This window comes from Simochromis diagramma, unplaced genomic scaffold, assembly GCF_900408965.1.
Source record: "Simochromis diagramma unplaced genomic scaffold, fSimDia1.1 OVJJ01000205.1, whole genome shotgun sequence".
NCBI lineage: Eukaryota > Metazoa > Chordata > Actinopteri > Cichliformes > Cichlidae > Simochromis > Simochromis diagramma.
In genome coordinates, this window is record NW_024386782.1 from 5,650,693 (window position 1) to 5,666,930 (window position 16,238).

A 16,238-nucleotide genomic window follows, 5' to 3' on the forward strand; every position below is an offset into this window, starting at 1 on the left:
AATTTCTTACAAATTTTTAATTATAAGAAGGTGAATGATAAATTTTAAATCATTTTAAAATGAAGAAATCCTCCATGTTAATAATGCATTTTGCCATTTACCATTTATGGAAACTTAAAAATAATCTGCTTTATCTGCTTTAAAAAGAGCAGATAATGTACTGACAGAAAATTACAAGGATGTTTTAAAGTGATGGTTTTATTTTATCTAACATTCATTGGACCCACGTTTTTACTCATTCTTAGTTTCATGAATGTTGGTCGAACATTTTTTTTAGCTTGTACCTTCTATTAAAAGATATATCAAAAGTATTTTGTGTTCAGCTGCAAACTAAATACATTCAATGTGAGAACTGAACTGGCCCTGTGAGTGATGTCACTGGACAAAAAGCCTGTTATGTTTTGCTTGCATTTACTGATGTTTCTTTGTTATGTTTACTGTATTTTTTTCAGATTACATGGTCCATGAAATTGTAAAGAAACAAAATTATTTATGCATTTTTTATATACAACTGAAAAATGATCTTTGGTGATGGACCCCTAAGCATTAATCCTTGCTTTCAAAACTTCCCCTCAGAAATGAACAAACATTAATCACATTAATGAAATGAACAAGCACATTAATAAGGCTGTTTTTGACCATCTTAAATACCTCTTCCATTGATAGAAAGCAGTTCTGTAGCACAGAGACAGTACCATCCCAGCATTGGGAGGAAGAGATGAGAATTCCTGTCTTAAAATGAAAACAAACAAACGTGTGAGTGTTTTATTATTCTTCAATAACCTTCAGCATCACAGAACTGTTAGGTGATGTGGACTTCCTAGATCATTTTTCATGTCTCACAGGTACCTCGGGCAATAACCTTCATTAAAGCCTGACTATAAAGCCCCAACACTCACAGTCTTTGTTCTAAGCCCAGTTCATTTCTCTAGACTTCAGCACATATACTCTTTGGAAGAAAATACACAATCTCCAAATATTCATTTAATGTTGGACAGTGAATTAAAAATAGTTTAGATGATTGGCTTTTAAATAAATATTAAAGGTAAAACACTGCTCTGTTGACCAGCACATTAGAAGGCTGAAACTCTTATTTATGACGACAAGAAACAGGAACAGGGTTAGAAACTTGGTAACCCATGACCCATGAATTCAGGTAGTAATCATGTCTATCTGTTAGACTATAACTGAGCATCCACTTGCATGTGGCTGACCACATATTTTGATGCTGGTCATAAATGTGTTGGGATACCTACTAAGATGAATTTCCGTCTGTTAAGACTCAAATATATACATTTTAAATAACCTTTTTAAGCAGCTGTGTGTTAGTGGCAGCCAGTAAATGAAAGATGGAGTAGTCTGTGAAGACAATGAGGAAGTTCAGCAGGGTGGAAAACAATCTGATTTAAATTAATAAAATAAATTAACATCACATTTTATTGAAGTGTATCAGAAAACAACTCTACTATTGTAATCTCTGACCTCAGCAAATAGTTCCCTGATGATCTCAATCGCTAATTTCAGGTCTTCTTGAATAAAACATGATGTTAATTATGCAAATTATGTTCCCTGAAAAAGAGGATAATGTAGAGTATGCTTTTAAGCTTGCAAAAAGTCACGACCTTGTGACTACCAAAGCTTCAAAAAGTGGGCTTAAAAAAAAGTCACTGGGTGGGGTCACTGTGGTTTTGTCCATCATATATAGACTGTCAGCAAATGACTGACATTTAAGTCTGCACCCTTACAATCAAAAGAACATTATTTCCATTTGCTGTAATTTTATATTTAGTATGGCACCCTGCCTTTCCATGTGTAGATGGGGTGGAGAGGAGCAGCAACATAACAGTATCATCGGTAATGAGAGAAATGACAATGATTTGGTAAGATATAGTGCAAAAGAAGGAGCTGGTGTAGAGGTGGGTGGCGAAGTGGCTTGCAGCTACGCAGAAGCTGTGAGCAGGCTAAAGCAGCTTAAATAGCACGCTGAGATTTATCAATCGAATGTGTAAAAGATTATCAGCTGATCCTTCAGGACTGGCACTGAGATTTGGACAGAGCCAAACACCGCTAAGCCAACCTTCTACCATCTTTTTCATATTTAATAAGCAGACAGGAGAGTGATACTCAATTTTCATTTGGCAAGACAATGTTTATGCACATTTGCCAAAATGTTTTCTTTATCAGTGAATATGAGCTCTGTTAGGAAAATCTTGTGAGACCTGGTTTTCAGATGTCTTTTTGCAGAAATATTTATTGTAGATTTTGTACCCAGAACAAGGAGGATGACATGTTTTTTTTTTTACTGAACATATCACCCAGCTCTTAAGGGTGTCCAATCAAATGGAGCATTTATATCTTTTTAACAGTTTACCCTCCCTTCCTGACTAAAACTGAAAACAAGCTTGAGCCTACACCAAAAATTGACACTAAAAGTAATGAGACGAATGTGTCTGCAGGCTGGTGACAGTTGACACAATAGTATCTGCCACTACAAAGTAAACTGAATTAAACTAAAAATGATCAAATTCAATTATTTCTCTTTTATGTTCAAACTGTTCAGTTTCAAAAGGGATCGGGGAAATGAGGAAGCTTTCAGCTTTATTTATAAAGAACTTTAAAAATTTCAAAGTGCCTTACAGCAAACATAAAGGACAACAGAAAAACAAAAGAAGGCAAAAGAGACCACAGGAGATGAGTGAAAACTAAAAACATAACAAAAAAAAAAAAACTGCTGGAATGGATGAGGACATTAAAAGATGAAAAGTGAAGCCAAGGGGAAAGAAAGAAAAAGTCATATCAACACCAAAAGTGTCAATTAGGTGAGGAAACAGCATCACAGCCCTGTCAATCATATCATCCCAGGCATTTGAGAAAAAAAAAATCCTGAGCTGTTACAAAAAAAATGTGTAAAAGTTGGCAAATCACTGAAGTCGTGCACACGCTAAAAACACTTGAAATTTTTGATCCCTCAGTAAAGTAAAATAGCACTCTGTCTGCTGCCTTATGCATCATGTTCATGTCTCTCCACCTATGCTCTGTGTCGACACACTGTATATAGTTGCTGGTGTCAGACGCCACCGCCTCTTTTTTTCTACTGCAGCAAATAGTATTTCTCATCCATATCATGCAATGCTTATATAAAAGTAAAGATGTGAGTCTTACTTAAATATGATATCTGACACATTTTTATTCATCTTATCACTTTCTGTGTATGGAAGTGTGGCTTTCTACCACAACAGATTGTTACAGCCACTTTGAGCGCGTGTGAACAGATTGTGCTTTGAAAAAGAAACGAGCGCCTGCAGCAACATCTCACGTCTGCGTCCCGACTCTGTCTGAAAACGGGACCAACATCTTTACATTATACATTTTCAAAAACATATCCATTATTCATATCTCCATATTTTAATGCTATTAGCACTTCTGTGCCACCCACCTAAATACCTGGGTGTCTGCTATCAAAGGAGCAGTGACAGTCTGAGTTACTTTGTGCATAAAGAAATGAGTTGAGATTAAGAAAGCGGTGCAGTGGTCGACCATCACATAAAATTTAATTAGATCTATGAGGTGATTTTATTGCTGTATACTGGGGCATTTTAGATTCAAAACACAAAAGGACTCTGGAGAAAGTTCCCTTTTACCTCGAACCAGAGCGATTTTGTTGATAGGTAACAAGGCAAGTGCACACACATACACATACAATGCTCCACCTGTGTGGGTGGGAGGTGTGGCCACTCAGCAGCTGAGTGGGGCAGCATATGGAGTTTCTAATTGGGTAGAACAGCACAGCTGGAGGACTCCAGTCCAGGACCTGGCCTCTGGTAATCAGTCCCACAATCCTCAGCCCTCCTCTGCACATCCGCCAGGCTGCATGCAAGCCACTGATAGGCGGGCAGGTGGGGTTCAGTCTCAACACTGTAACCAACAAGAAACTTGTCCACTTAGAGGTTTTCAGCTGGAGCGTGACTCAATGTAGACTAATGTCACACAGCGTGCAATAAGAAGACCTCATTCATGAATTTAAGGCAAAATATCAAAATTAAAAGAGCTCAGAATTCTGAACGGCTCCTGTTTCAGCAATGCTTGCATGCGTGCAGTACTTTACTGCTGTGAATGGTCAAGGCAGAGACCGTTTTATTGCTTTATATAATATGATGTGATAAGGTCTTTTATTTTATGAGCTGTGTAAAAAAGTAATGAGAAAAGTAGCCAGTAACTTCAAATTAAAACATATTGTGTAATATATAATAAATCCATCCATCCATCCACTTTTCTCCTGTTTATCTGAATTGTGGGCTTCTCCAGGAGGACAACAAGATGATTCCAAACCAGCCACACGATGCAATCTTTCCATTGTGCCCAGAGTGTGCCCTAGATTTTTTAAATTTTCTTTTTACCTTTTTCTTTTTTTTTTTTTTTGATGTATGTGTGTATTATATGGACACATAAATCTAAAATAAACATTTGTCCTTTCTTCTCATGATATAGCCATGTTTAATCCAAAAATGAGGGCTCCATTTTTTAAACTCCCTGCATACCAGAGTGCTTAAGGTTAACTGTTTTCTCCCCTGCCGATGTCAGTATCAAGTCATGGAGTGACTGCTCCACAACAAAGAAATAAAAATCACAAATTCTGCTTTGTTTTGTTTTTGTTTTTGTTTATTTATTTTCCAATATGCTGAGATTGCAAACTGGGTTCTGCTTGTCAGGTTTTACAAATGTTTCCCAGAAAATGATGGCAATCACCTCACACTGTTTCCACGTCCACTAAATGCTTAATATGATCGAAAGCTTAAATTCCTAACCAAAGCCCTTTTCAATAAATATTGTTTTTATTCTGGATATGTGAAGCACAATGTTCATAGAAACTCCTGAAAAACAGACCAGCGTTACTATCGTAATAACAGAAAATGAGCAGACAGACAGACAAACAAACATAATGCCTGTTGTATTTGTAAACAATGCATTTACATAGTAATAATAATAACAATCATAATAATAAAGGTTTTTTTTTTTGTTTTCTTTGTTTGCAAGTTTCAAGCATTCATGCTGAGTCTATTGGTAAAACATCCACTGCATTCTACTGCGCACAATATCTGGTCACAATTACAAAAGTATGAATTATTTTGCTGATATTTATTCTTGGGCATTAAAATCACTACTGTTCAGAAAGAGTTAGGGCTTCATTAGGAATTTAAAACAGTTAAAACTGACTTACTTTGACTTATTTACTTAAAATTCAGTTTTTGTTCTCATTATATTTCGTGACTGATTCTGTAGGTTGTGCAGCTTGGTCTATTTAAATGTAGTGGAAAAGAGTAAAAAGGACAGTATATTCTTGAGGCTTTACAAAAGAGCAAAATAGATTTGGGAGGATGCTATCATCAACACTAAAAGAATAAATGTGCCAACAACAGGTTTATGGTGTGAATTATTATCAACAGCAACTGAAGTGTTCATCTGGGTATCAACAAGTACTCAAAATAAATGGCTCGCACTCATATGTGGCACTTTGTAAGCACTTCCTCATTTAGCTTTTGTGTTTTGAGTTGGGGTAATTGTACATGCAGCTCAGTTTAAGGCAATGCAATAAAGATACCACTGAGACACTGAAAATTGGCATTAAAGGCTTCATTACATCGTCAGTGCGAGATCAGAGTCAGACGCAGAGATTTTTTTCTAAAGAAACTCCACGTTACATTTCGGACAGGATCACGTTCTACTACACCGTTGACATCTTTTCCAACCACTTCACCTAACACTCATCATCCAGACACAATTTCCCCTTAACTGCTGACATCAATTGAGAAATGCTTGCAACTCAGCGTGCGATCCATGGCGCCTTCATTTGCAGCTCTGCACCACGCACCGCGCCTATAAAAGCTGATAATGTGATAATTAAAAGAGCTGACAGCAAGAACTGTCAGCGAGACACTCTGATTTACCAACCTCTGCTATTTATTAAACCTCTCAAATTACAATGCTTCCACCCTTGAAGTGTACACGTATTATATCCAATGCAATAATGACTGAATTTAGAGCTGCTGTGAATGAAGGAGAAGTTAAGGAGTCTGGGTGGATGACAGCTTGATAAAATCTGCCCAGTAAACATCTGAAACAAGGGTTTCTAACACACAAAAGATCACTGCCATGTCTTTCTCTCTCTCTCTCAACCACACCATGATTTATTACCTGAAAAGACAAGAGAACTAATTAGTGAGTAATTAATTAATATAAATTTGCATATTTGCATTTGCAATTAGTGCAGTCAACTGATTAGTCTGAGATGGGGAGTTTGACTCTTCAGTATGTGTGTGTGTGTGTGTGTGTGTGTGTGTGTGTGTGTGTGTGTGTGTGTGTGTGTGTGTGTGTGTGTTTGCTGGACCAGAACGCTGAGCAGACCAGCTGAGGCATTTTTGGGGGAAGGCAGTGATGCTTTTTTTTCTTTCATAGATCTATACATGTACTTTGGATGTGTTCTTGTAAAGTATATGTGCTGGCCCACATGCACACTAGCCTGTCTCACACACATTAGGCTAAGTGTTTGCACATTCGGTGCTGTGTGTACATGCTGTCATTGTCACCGTAGAAACTGCGACTTACTTGGGCCTCAGTGCTCGGAAGTCAAACCAAGATGTAATCAGCTCTCCGTGGCTCATTCTGCTGATCGATGTCTTGTAATGTCCAATACAGAGAGATTGATAAGTTGTTTTAATTGATTATCCTTTCAACAAGGTCATTCACACACATACATTTGCATGTGTGTGTGTGTGTGTGAATCAGTGCGCTTGTGTATGTGTGTTCCACATAACTGAGGTGTGCATATACCCATATCGAGTGCCAGCTGTGCCCCAGTGTGGAATTGGCAGCGTGCCACTGGGCCTTTTCCACTGGGTGTGCTTAATGTCTATGGTACTGAGGTACCAACACTGCGCAAGCCACCTCTTTACCATCCTTTGCATTTGAGGTTTCTGTAGGAATTTCTTAAACCATTTTGAACCTACCTGTTTTTTGCTATCTTTCCCATCACAGTAAGCTGAATATCTTGGAGATTTGGACTTGTACTTGGATAAGGAAAGGCATCTCTGGAAAATGTGAAAACTATTTTATTTCACAGACCCAACAATCAAGTATTGTTCACCAGATAAATAGATGACCTCTTTTGTGGGCTAACTATAGAAATCTTAGTGTTGGTTGTCTCAAAGACACTAAAATAAGTAAACAATAGTAAAATACGGGAAAGCCTAACTGCATTGCTGGATACCACTCGAGTTAATATGTTACCTTTCTAATATGTAAACATAAAATGAGAAAACTTAACTTAAAATAAAAGATTTCAAAAGTTAAGAATTAAAATGGCTTTTCAAACAGGTTCTAAAAGTGTCTCATGATGGAGAGATCCTGATGTGAAGGGGCAGTTTGTTCCATAGTTTCTGAGCTGCAAACGCTCGATCTCCTATGTGCTTTAATCTGGAGCTCGGGACAGCTAGGAACATTTGCTCAGCTTCAGACTTCAGTAATCTGGAGGGAGCATGCCAACTTCAAAGGTTAGAGAGGTAAAAAGTTGCCAACCCAAGCAATGCCTAAAAAACAATTATGAAATCAGTTCAAAATGGTAAATGGCCTGTATTTATATAGCACTTTACTAGTCCCTAAGGACCCCAAAGCGCTTTACATATCCAGTCATCCACCCATTCATTCACACACTGGTGATGGCAAGCTACATTGTAGCCACAGCCACCCTGGGGCACACTGACAGAGGCGAGGCTGCCAGACACTGGCGCCACCGGGCCCTCTGACCACCACCAGTAGGCAACGGGTGAAGCATCTTGCCCAAGGACACAACGACTGAGACTGTCCAAGCCGGGGCTCGAACCGGCAACCTTCCGACTACAAGGTGAACTCCCAACTCTTGAGCCACGATCGCCCGTAAAAATCTGACTGGCAGCCAGAATAGTGATGGTAATATGGGAGATATGACCTTAGACCCAAACACTCCATCTATGTAGGTAACAATCATTATGTATACTTTCTATGCACTCCAGCTTAAGTACATTGTTTGCTAACTGCATTAACAGCTTCTCTTTTGTTTCTTGAGAGGAGAATTTAAAAAAGTATTCATTAACTAACTAAGCGTTTTAGAAGTAACCCTTCCCTTTGCCACCAAGAGGGCGGTGCATTCAGTGAGGGTAATTAAATAGTAAATTGACCATATGAGCATTGCATTAACAAAAACATTGCTTTTGCTTCCAAAAGCACAAAGAACCAGACACAGAAATGAACACTGTTACCACTGTTACTGATATAATCTGGGGTTTTGTAGATGCCAGAGAGGTCAAAGATTATTTTTTTTGTAATGTTTTGGAAATATTTGACAGAAGTCATGATGCAAAGAGTGCATCACTCACAGATTCACTCACTCACATGTGTAGAACATCTTTTGTTTTTCACCTGTTTTACAGCTGCTGCTCCTGAGAATGAGTCATTTCCAAAAGTCAAGTAAAAATGATGCTCACGAGGAATTCTCACAAAACCTGTGACGCTCATGCTGTTAAAGTGGGTCCTGAACCCTTATCAAAAAATTAGACTAAACGTTGTTATTGAATCCCCTTTGACCCAAATATAAGAGCCCCCCCCATTTACTTTTGCACCCAAATACATTTCCAATTGTTTTAATTAATTTATTAATGTAGTTTAATTTGGGATGTAGGAGAGGGTTTTTTAAGCTTTCCATCTCCGCCGCACAGCTTTTATTTGCGCATACTTAGCTCTGCATGGATCACATAGTGCGGAAATTCATAATCTGTCTACCTGTTGAGAATCTCTGCAAACTCCCTCCAATTTTCCAGACAAAAAGACATTAATTCATCTTTCTTACGGGGAGATGCAGATATTAGTTGTTATCCCTCTCCGGTCTCTGTTTCTGACGGTAAACGCGGGCCTCCCGGTGCCCATTACCGGAGCTGCCAGATGATCGGTACGGAGCGGAGGTCCCGTGGGACAATGAACACGTGGTCTCGGCTGCCACAAGACGTCAGCGGCAGATGGCATGGGTACCCGCTGTTGGCATGAGTGTCATTCCTCAAAGAGAGAGGGAAAGGGAAGAGAGGGAGGGAGAGTGAGAGAGGGGAAGGGAAGAGCAGATCACAGCAAGGCAGAGAAAAGAGAGTGCGCAGAATTAAGCTCTTTCTTCCAATTTGGTAGCTTGCGAGTGAAGAAGCTGAGGCGCAGTTTCAGAGGAGATATTCGGGAACATGCAAGGTACATGCTGACCAGAGGTTAGTAATGTTTTTGTTCGCAATTTGTTGACTGATCATGCGCTTTTATTCTGGGTTAAAACGTGGTTAAATATGTGGCGTACAATTGGCTAGTTTTGGACTCTGATTTGGAGCAAACATAAACTTTAATGTGATGTAATATAAGGCTTAAAACATGGCTATTTTTCACAAATCTAAAGGCAATTAAGTGTAATGCCTTTGAAAAGGTAGCAAGCTGTGACACTGGCCTTGCTTGCCAATTTGTTACTCTTCCTCTTGGGAGGGCTCATTCACGAGGTAATTAACTGACAACCTTCAAAACACGTCGGGGTTCTACCTTGTCCTTATAGTTTATGTTTCCGCTTTGATTTTACAGGAAATATGTTGACACTGCCATTCGAGGAACCTCATATAATGTGTGAGCCGCGGTTTGGTGCCAATTATCCCCGTGAAAGCTTACCTGAGAGCCTGGAGCAGGAGCGACAACATAACCCTGACAGATCCAACTCAGACATGAGGGAGATCGAGGACGACATCTCCGACAGAGATGAGGACGAGAGAGAGGACGATCAGGATGAAAACGGGCTTCCTAAAAAGCGAGGCCCCCGAAAAAAGAAACCGGGCAAAGAGCAGGTTGACAGGGCCAAACTCAGGCGCCAGGAAGCCAACGCCCGAGAGCGCAGCCGGATGCACGGCTTGAACGCTGCGCTAGAGAGCCTGCGCAAAGTTGTGCCGTGCTACTCCAAAACTCAGAAACTGTCCAAGATTGAGACCCTCAGACTGGCTAAAAACTACATCTGGGCCCTGTCAGAGACTCTTAGCGCAGGGAAGAGACCGGACCTCCTCGCCTTCGTACAGACTTTGTGTAAAGGATTATCTCAACCAACGACCAATTTGGTGGCGGGTTGTTTACAGCTGAACGCGAGAAACTTCCTCACAGACCACAACGGAGAGGTGATGTTCTCTGGGAGGGCGCCCTACGATGCCATGTACCCGTATCCTGGATCAGACATGAACACACCCCCCGGCCACAGCGGGAGCAGCTTGGACAGTAGCGCCAAGCCGTTCCGTCACTACAGCTACAGCAGCGCCTACGAACCCTACTACGAGAACCAGTCCCCGGAGAGCGGGAGCCCGCATTTCGACGGCCAGCTGAGCCCACCAATGAACTTTAACGGGATTTTCTCCCTAAAACACGACGACCCGCCAGAGTACGGCAAAAATAGCCACTATGGCATGCGCTACTGCAGTGCGCCAGGGCGCACGGCTCTTGCGCACAACTCCATGTACCGAGTCTCCCCAGAGGCCCGTTTCCCTTACGATCTGCACGTCCGCAGCCAGTCCTTCCAAGCACAAGGAGAAGTTAATGGCTCTTTCCACAATTAATCAATCAGCTGGACAAAGTTCAAGCTTGAGAAGCGATGCAATTTCCCCCCACAGATGTCGTGAGTGGAATGAAATTGACTCAGACAGGCTGATGCAATGCAAAAATGCCAACTGAAACAAGTCATTTTTTGTGTGTTTTGAAAGATGGTACGAAGCCAGAATTTCAGATGAAAGGGATTCACAAGTTTCTTCTTGTTGTTCAGTTTCATTCGTCTCAATATAGACTTTAAACACACACACACACACACACACACACACACCACCACCACCACCACCTGAAGGTTTTGTTTCGTAAAAAAAAGGGGGGGAAATCTGTCTGAAGGCCCAAATTCATGATTTACTGGTACAATGCAGAGCATTTGTTTTCAAACAGATGTGGTCTAAAATAATTAATTGAAGGTGCTGATTTGGAGTAAATCGTTTGCAGTTACAGTGCATTATTTGTACGTGTTCGTTAATGGCCATAGTGCAGATGTCGCTAATTGAGTTTACATAAAGCCGATATGATTAATTAAAATTTCTGCTTATTTGAAAACATTACTGCAGTCAGTTAAAACGATTTTTGAGACAAAACAAAAGAAACAAAAGTAAAACAAATAAAAGTTTATCGGGGACGTTTACTGAGACATGATTGGAGTTCAGAGATTCAGTCTCCTAGCAATAAAGGTCAATTTAGCTATGCAAGGCAGCCAAATGCAATCTTTGCTTATTAAAAATAATATATGTCTACTTCTCCTCACAAGGCGTCCCGCTTAATCTAAGATTAATTGAAAAGACGGCAATTACAGCCACATAGATATTTTATAGAAAGCCAGTGAATTCAGGAGATATGTCATCCAATGATGTCATCCGGATTGCTCCTATAAATACAGGAAGTTGCGGGGGGAAAACACGTCACAGCTGAACGCTTTCGTATTTGGAGAGGTGAGTGTGTTAACGCGGTGAATGTAAATTTTTATTGTATTTATTTATTTGAGCTTATTTAATGAAGTCCGTCAAATTGAATGTGAATAATATATTATAAAAATATTGTAAAAAAAATCAACAGTGTTGACTCTTATGTGCATTTCCACGCATTTAAAGTTTGTTTACGTTGCATTGCATTGTGATAAATTTCACCACAAGCTGAAAGTCCAGCACTGGCAGCAGAAATGCATTTTTGTCAGGTGAACAAAATGCATCAAAAACTATATGAATCCTAACAACATGCCTTAAAAAGAGACGATGACCATCAATATGCAACGAAATGAAAGTTTTGGATAGTTTGATGTGAACTTTTTACTCTTCCTTGTTCCTCCCGAGGAGCAGCTGTGATGCACTTCATGTACTTCTGCACAATGTTGGTGACTGCTCATAAATTCTGTTGATTTTGTAACTTTAACCGAATGCTGAATGATTTTTGGATGTTTCTCCTTTATTTCTGCATTTACTGATAACATTTCCCTTCAACCCAACCACACACACACACGCGCGCGCGCGCACTCCTGAAAACTCGTTATGGATCGAAATATTCGTGAAGTAATGTGTTAATGTTTTGTGATGTGTTTGTCGCAATAAAATGTAGAGGCTGTGAGAGGCTTCATGTGGTAGCCCAGCTTCTCAGCTTTCTGTGAAAGTGATCGACGGCAGACGGCAATTAAGAAAAAATAATAATGGTTAGAAAAAAATTAATATAAGAATGCCCCGAGCGTTTTTATGTATTTATTTTTAGGAAAATGAATCGTGAAATATCCTCGAAGGTGACACAGGGCTATCGTAGCGACCACAGACTCAAGTTTCCAGCAAGCCATGTTAAAAATACACACGCCTACACTGAAAACAATTATAATAATAATATTGAAGAACTCTAAAATTTGATTTTGAAGTTCTGTGTCTAAAAAGATTTTCCCGATAAAATTTAATTTAATTTCAGCTGATCAGATGGTTGATTTGTGTCAAATGCCCACAAGCTGTTGGTTATCATCCAAATCCCACAGCTCCCGGTGTGGAAAAAAGTGAATCCGACAGTCCAATTCACAGAGAAGCAAAAAAGAAAAACAATAAATAACAACAACAACAACAACAACAATAACTTCAGATACATTTCCAGTGTTTTAAAATTATTCCGTACATGCCTTTCTTTCTCTTCCGATGATGTGATTTAATTTAACGGAGGGTACACTTGCTGATACCGTCTTAGTCGGGACATTTTTACAGTTACTTTTTTTAAAGTGATTTAAAATCTCATGTGAAGTTATTCTGTTTATTTAACTGAAAAAAAGTGGGAAAGGGAAGGTTCCTCCTTTTTATGTCATCGCGATAAAGAACAGTTCGCCCTCCATAGCGCATTATTGTTATTAGTAGTATTATTTGTGCGGTTTAGATGTATAACGAATCCGGGGTTTTATTCTCATTATTCATTTTTTTCTTTACTGTATCACTATCAACGATGAAACAATAATTATTACAATTCCCTGTTTTAGTTAAACTCTCAGCAGTTTCACCTCATTGGCGCTGCAAGGTTTAAGTTTTGAAGAAAGATTGAATTAGCAGAAAACAACTCAGGCTAACTGTACAGCTTTTTACATAAACGACGTGAGAACCTGAAGAACTCTTTGTTCAACTCGTCGGAAGTTAGAGGACCGAAAGTGAAAAGTTTGGCTATAAATCATCACCTAACTGTAGCACACACACACACACACACACACACACACACACACGCTCGCATGTGTGCCTTACAAATAAAGTAAGACTTAAAGTAACTGCGCAAATTTTGTCGGTGCATTTGATAAATGTCCAATTCCGTCATGGAAAGTTAAGTCGGTGGAAAAAATCGCAAATCGGGAGTGACAGACAGATCTCAAACTTCTAAGTGGTTTCACAAACCAGACAAAACCAAACTCATTTTATTTTTGTTATTTACGTTCATGTCGAAAGTATAACTCTAACTGTATTCACAGAACTTTATTTCCAAAAATCAAGAAACATCCTCTCAAAAAACAAACAAACAATCAAACAAAAAACCCACAAAAAAACAGTGAAGGAAAACTCAATTTAAAATTTATTTTAACTAAAAAAGAGATGCTAGAGCTCCCCTCTAACCCACACCCGTTTTTTTAAAAAAATGCCCAGTCATAGTCCAACTAACACGAGTGTAGGTGTGTATGTGTCTGCGAGCGTGTTTTTTTTTTTTTTTTTTTTTTTTTGAGGAGAAGCAGGTTCAAATCCCTCGTGGAGCTCCCTACAGAAGCTGACGAGGGTGAGTGGGAGTGTAGGGAGGAGGGTGCCACACGCCCACAGGGTTCAAAGGGCGGCGTGCTGCAGTTTAGCACGGGGTCAAACGTGTACAGGCGCATTCAATTCATGCAGCTCATTAAGCCTGGTGGCAAGAGCGAGAGAGACAGTTGGAGAAAGAAGTAAAGGAGAAATGGAGAGGGGAAGAGAGAAAGAGGGGGAGAGGGTGCGAGCGAGCATATGGCCCGGCTTTGTGTGGGAGGTAAAGGACAGTAATGTGGGGTATATACTGTACGGAGGTACATTTGTAATCGGAGACGTGGTGTCATAATTAGTGCAAAAACAATCATCGCGTTTCTATAGCGATGAGTTGCAAAATGACAATGATCATCAGAGAAGTTGTGAAGAGTTTAGTGCAATCTCCACGCGCAGAAAAACGCGTGCGCAAAAAATGCATCTTTATATATAAAAATATACTGCTTTGTGATATATTATGGTAATTTATTGTAATCAGGAACACTTTCCTGCGATGTCTGAAAATCTGAGCACCAGTCAAGAAAAATGAAAATAATGTTCCCCGCCACGTCGGCAAGCATCCTCAAATTTTGTGCCATTCCCAAGCCCCAGATGGTGTGGGATGGGAAACGTTCCCCCATTAAATTCCTAATAATCATTTCTCCTGCGGAATCGGGGGTGGTGGCAGTGGGGATGGAGGAGGGCTGGGTGCGTGTGTGTGTGCAGAAGAAGGGTGTGGGGTGTGTGGGGTGGGGATGAGAAGTGAGGATTGGGATGGTGGGTGAGGGGAGTAGAGGGATTTGGTGTTTTAATTAGACAGATTTAAGGAGCTGGAGCCCCCCTTTCTCCTTTAAAGTGTGTGTGTGTGTGTGTAGAAACACTCTGATTCATTTATGCTTATATTCCTGTGAGTGTGTGAGAAAAATTATACGTATGAGCAGAGGCGTCGGTGTGCGTGGATGTGTGTGTGGCGCAGGTCACGCCAGGGCTGATGCTGCAGCAGAGGAGGCCTGACACTCCAGCACTACGGGCCAGGATCTCATTAACGTGTCAGATTGGTGGATCAGTCTCTCTGGCAGCCAGCCCGGCCTCTCACAGGAAGTACTTTCTCTCTATCTGTGAACTTGGCACTGAAAGGTTAGACAGGGAGGGAGATGTGGGGGATATATTGGCCTCGGGGAGAGAGGAGAGGAGAGACAGAGGCATTAATTATAGTATTTGGTCAGATTGGATAAATATTGGGTAAAGGATTGCAGTTTAAGAGCCGCTTTTATCCGTTGGGGAGTAGAAATGCATGAAAATAGTAGCGCTGATGATTTCCACGGAGTGAGATCAGACAGAGAGAGAGAGACAGACTGACTTCTGCACTTGTGCTGTTTTGGAGGTGGAGATATGCTAAGCATGTGACAGGAGCATCTGTCACTACATCACCTTTGTGCTTTGTGCTCTTTGTCTAGGGGTACTGTAGTTGAGTGTGTGCGAGTGAGCGTGTATGGGTTGTGTGTCTGTGGCTACAATACCAGAGAGTACAGGGTGGGTTTTGGAGCAGGTGGGAAACACATAGGGGTGTGATCCTCTGACACCCCAGCAACACCCTATTTCAGGGCAGAAAGAGACGGGTGCTACTGGGTGATGTGGTTTCATTCCCTCGACTGTGAATGCGAGCATCTGCTGGATAGATAGATAGATAGATAGATAGATAGATAGATAGATAGATAGATAGATAGATAGATAGATTCAATATTACTTTCACATGAGAAGTAAGTAAGATGGATAAGTCAGATGATGAGTAATGTGATAAAGGGCAAAATTTATGAGCATGGATATTGTGTAAATCCTCAGATGCACCCAACTGCTCCAGACAACTGTCATAAACAATCAAAAAGAAATGTTTCACTATTGCTGCGAAAACGCTCATAACTGCTGAATTACTCACCAGATCATTTTGCATTTCAAGGTTCAAGGTTCTTTATTTGTTTATACAAGTATAACACACAGTGAAATGTAACCTGACACGCTCCTCGACTTGTGCAAAGGGGGGGAGGGGAGAACATTATATATAATATATACATTGGGTGAATGTGCAGTAGTAGCATGTATGCAGCAAGCAGGTGAATTCTGTATATTAAGCGAATTAAATAACAGTAGACAATCTGAGGAGTTTACAAAATAGACAATATGAACATATTTAAAATTAAAGGAATTTGAAATGTACATTGTGGCGGTGGGTTTAGAGTGTCTAGAAGAGACTCCTGTCTCAGTCATTTTACATGTGGCTTGTACAGTGTTGGATAGGGTCGCAGATGCCAACAGACTCAATAAACTAATCCGTAAGGCCAGCAATGTTGTGGGGATGGAGCTGGACTC

At 40.2% G+C, this 16,238-nt stretch overlaps 1 protein-coding gene across 1 annotated transcript; it reads left to right on the forward strand.

Moving 5' to 3' along the window:
- The first annotated feature begins 8,471 nt into the window (after positions 1–8,471).
- neurod6b (neuronal differentiation 6b) lies at positions 8,472–13,041 on the forward strand. Its single transcript, XM_040018323.1, has 2 exons — positions 8,472–9,278; positions 9,634–13,041. Exons 1-2 carry the CDS (start codon positions 9,050–9,052, stop codon positions 10,641–10,643), a joined length of 1,239 nt encoding a protein of 412 aa, XP_039874257.1. The 5' UTR covers positions 8,472–9,049; the 3' UTR covers positions 10,644–13,041.
- The last annotated feature ends 3,197 nt before the right edge of the window (positions 13,042–16,238 follow it).

Bases quoted from the DNA above. Each gene is read 5' to 3' on its own strand.
- neurod6b (XM_040018323.1), top strand. From the start codon at position 9,050: ATGGGTACCCGCTGTTGGCATGAGTGTCATTCCTCAAAGAGAGAGGGA. The intron at 9,279-9,633 runs GTTAGTAATGTT...TTGATTTTACAG, and splicing joins AAGGTACATGCTGACCAGAG to GAAATATGTTGACACTGCCA.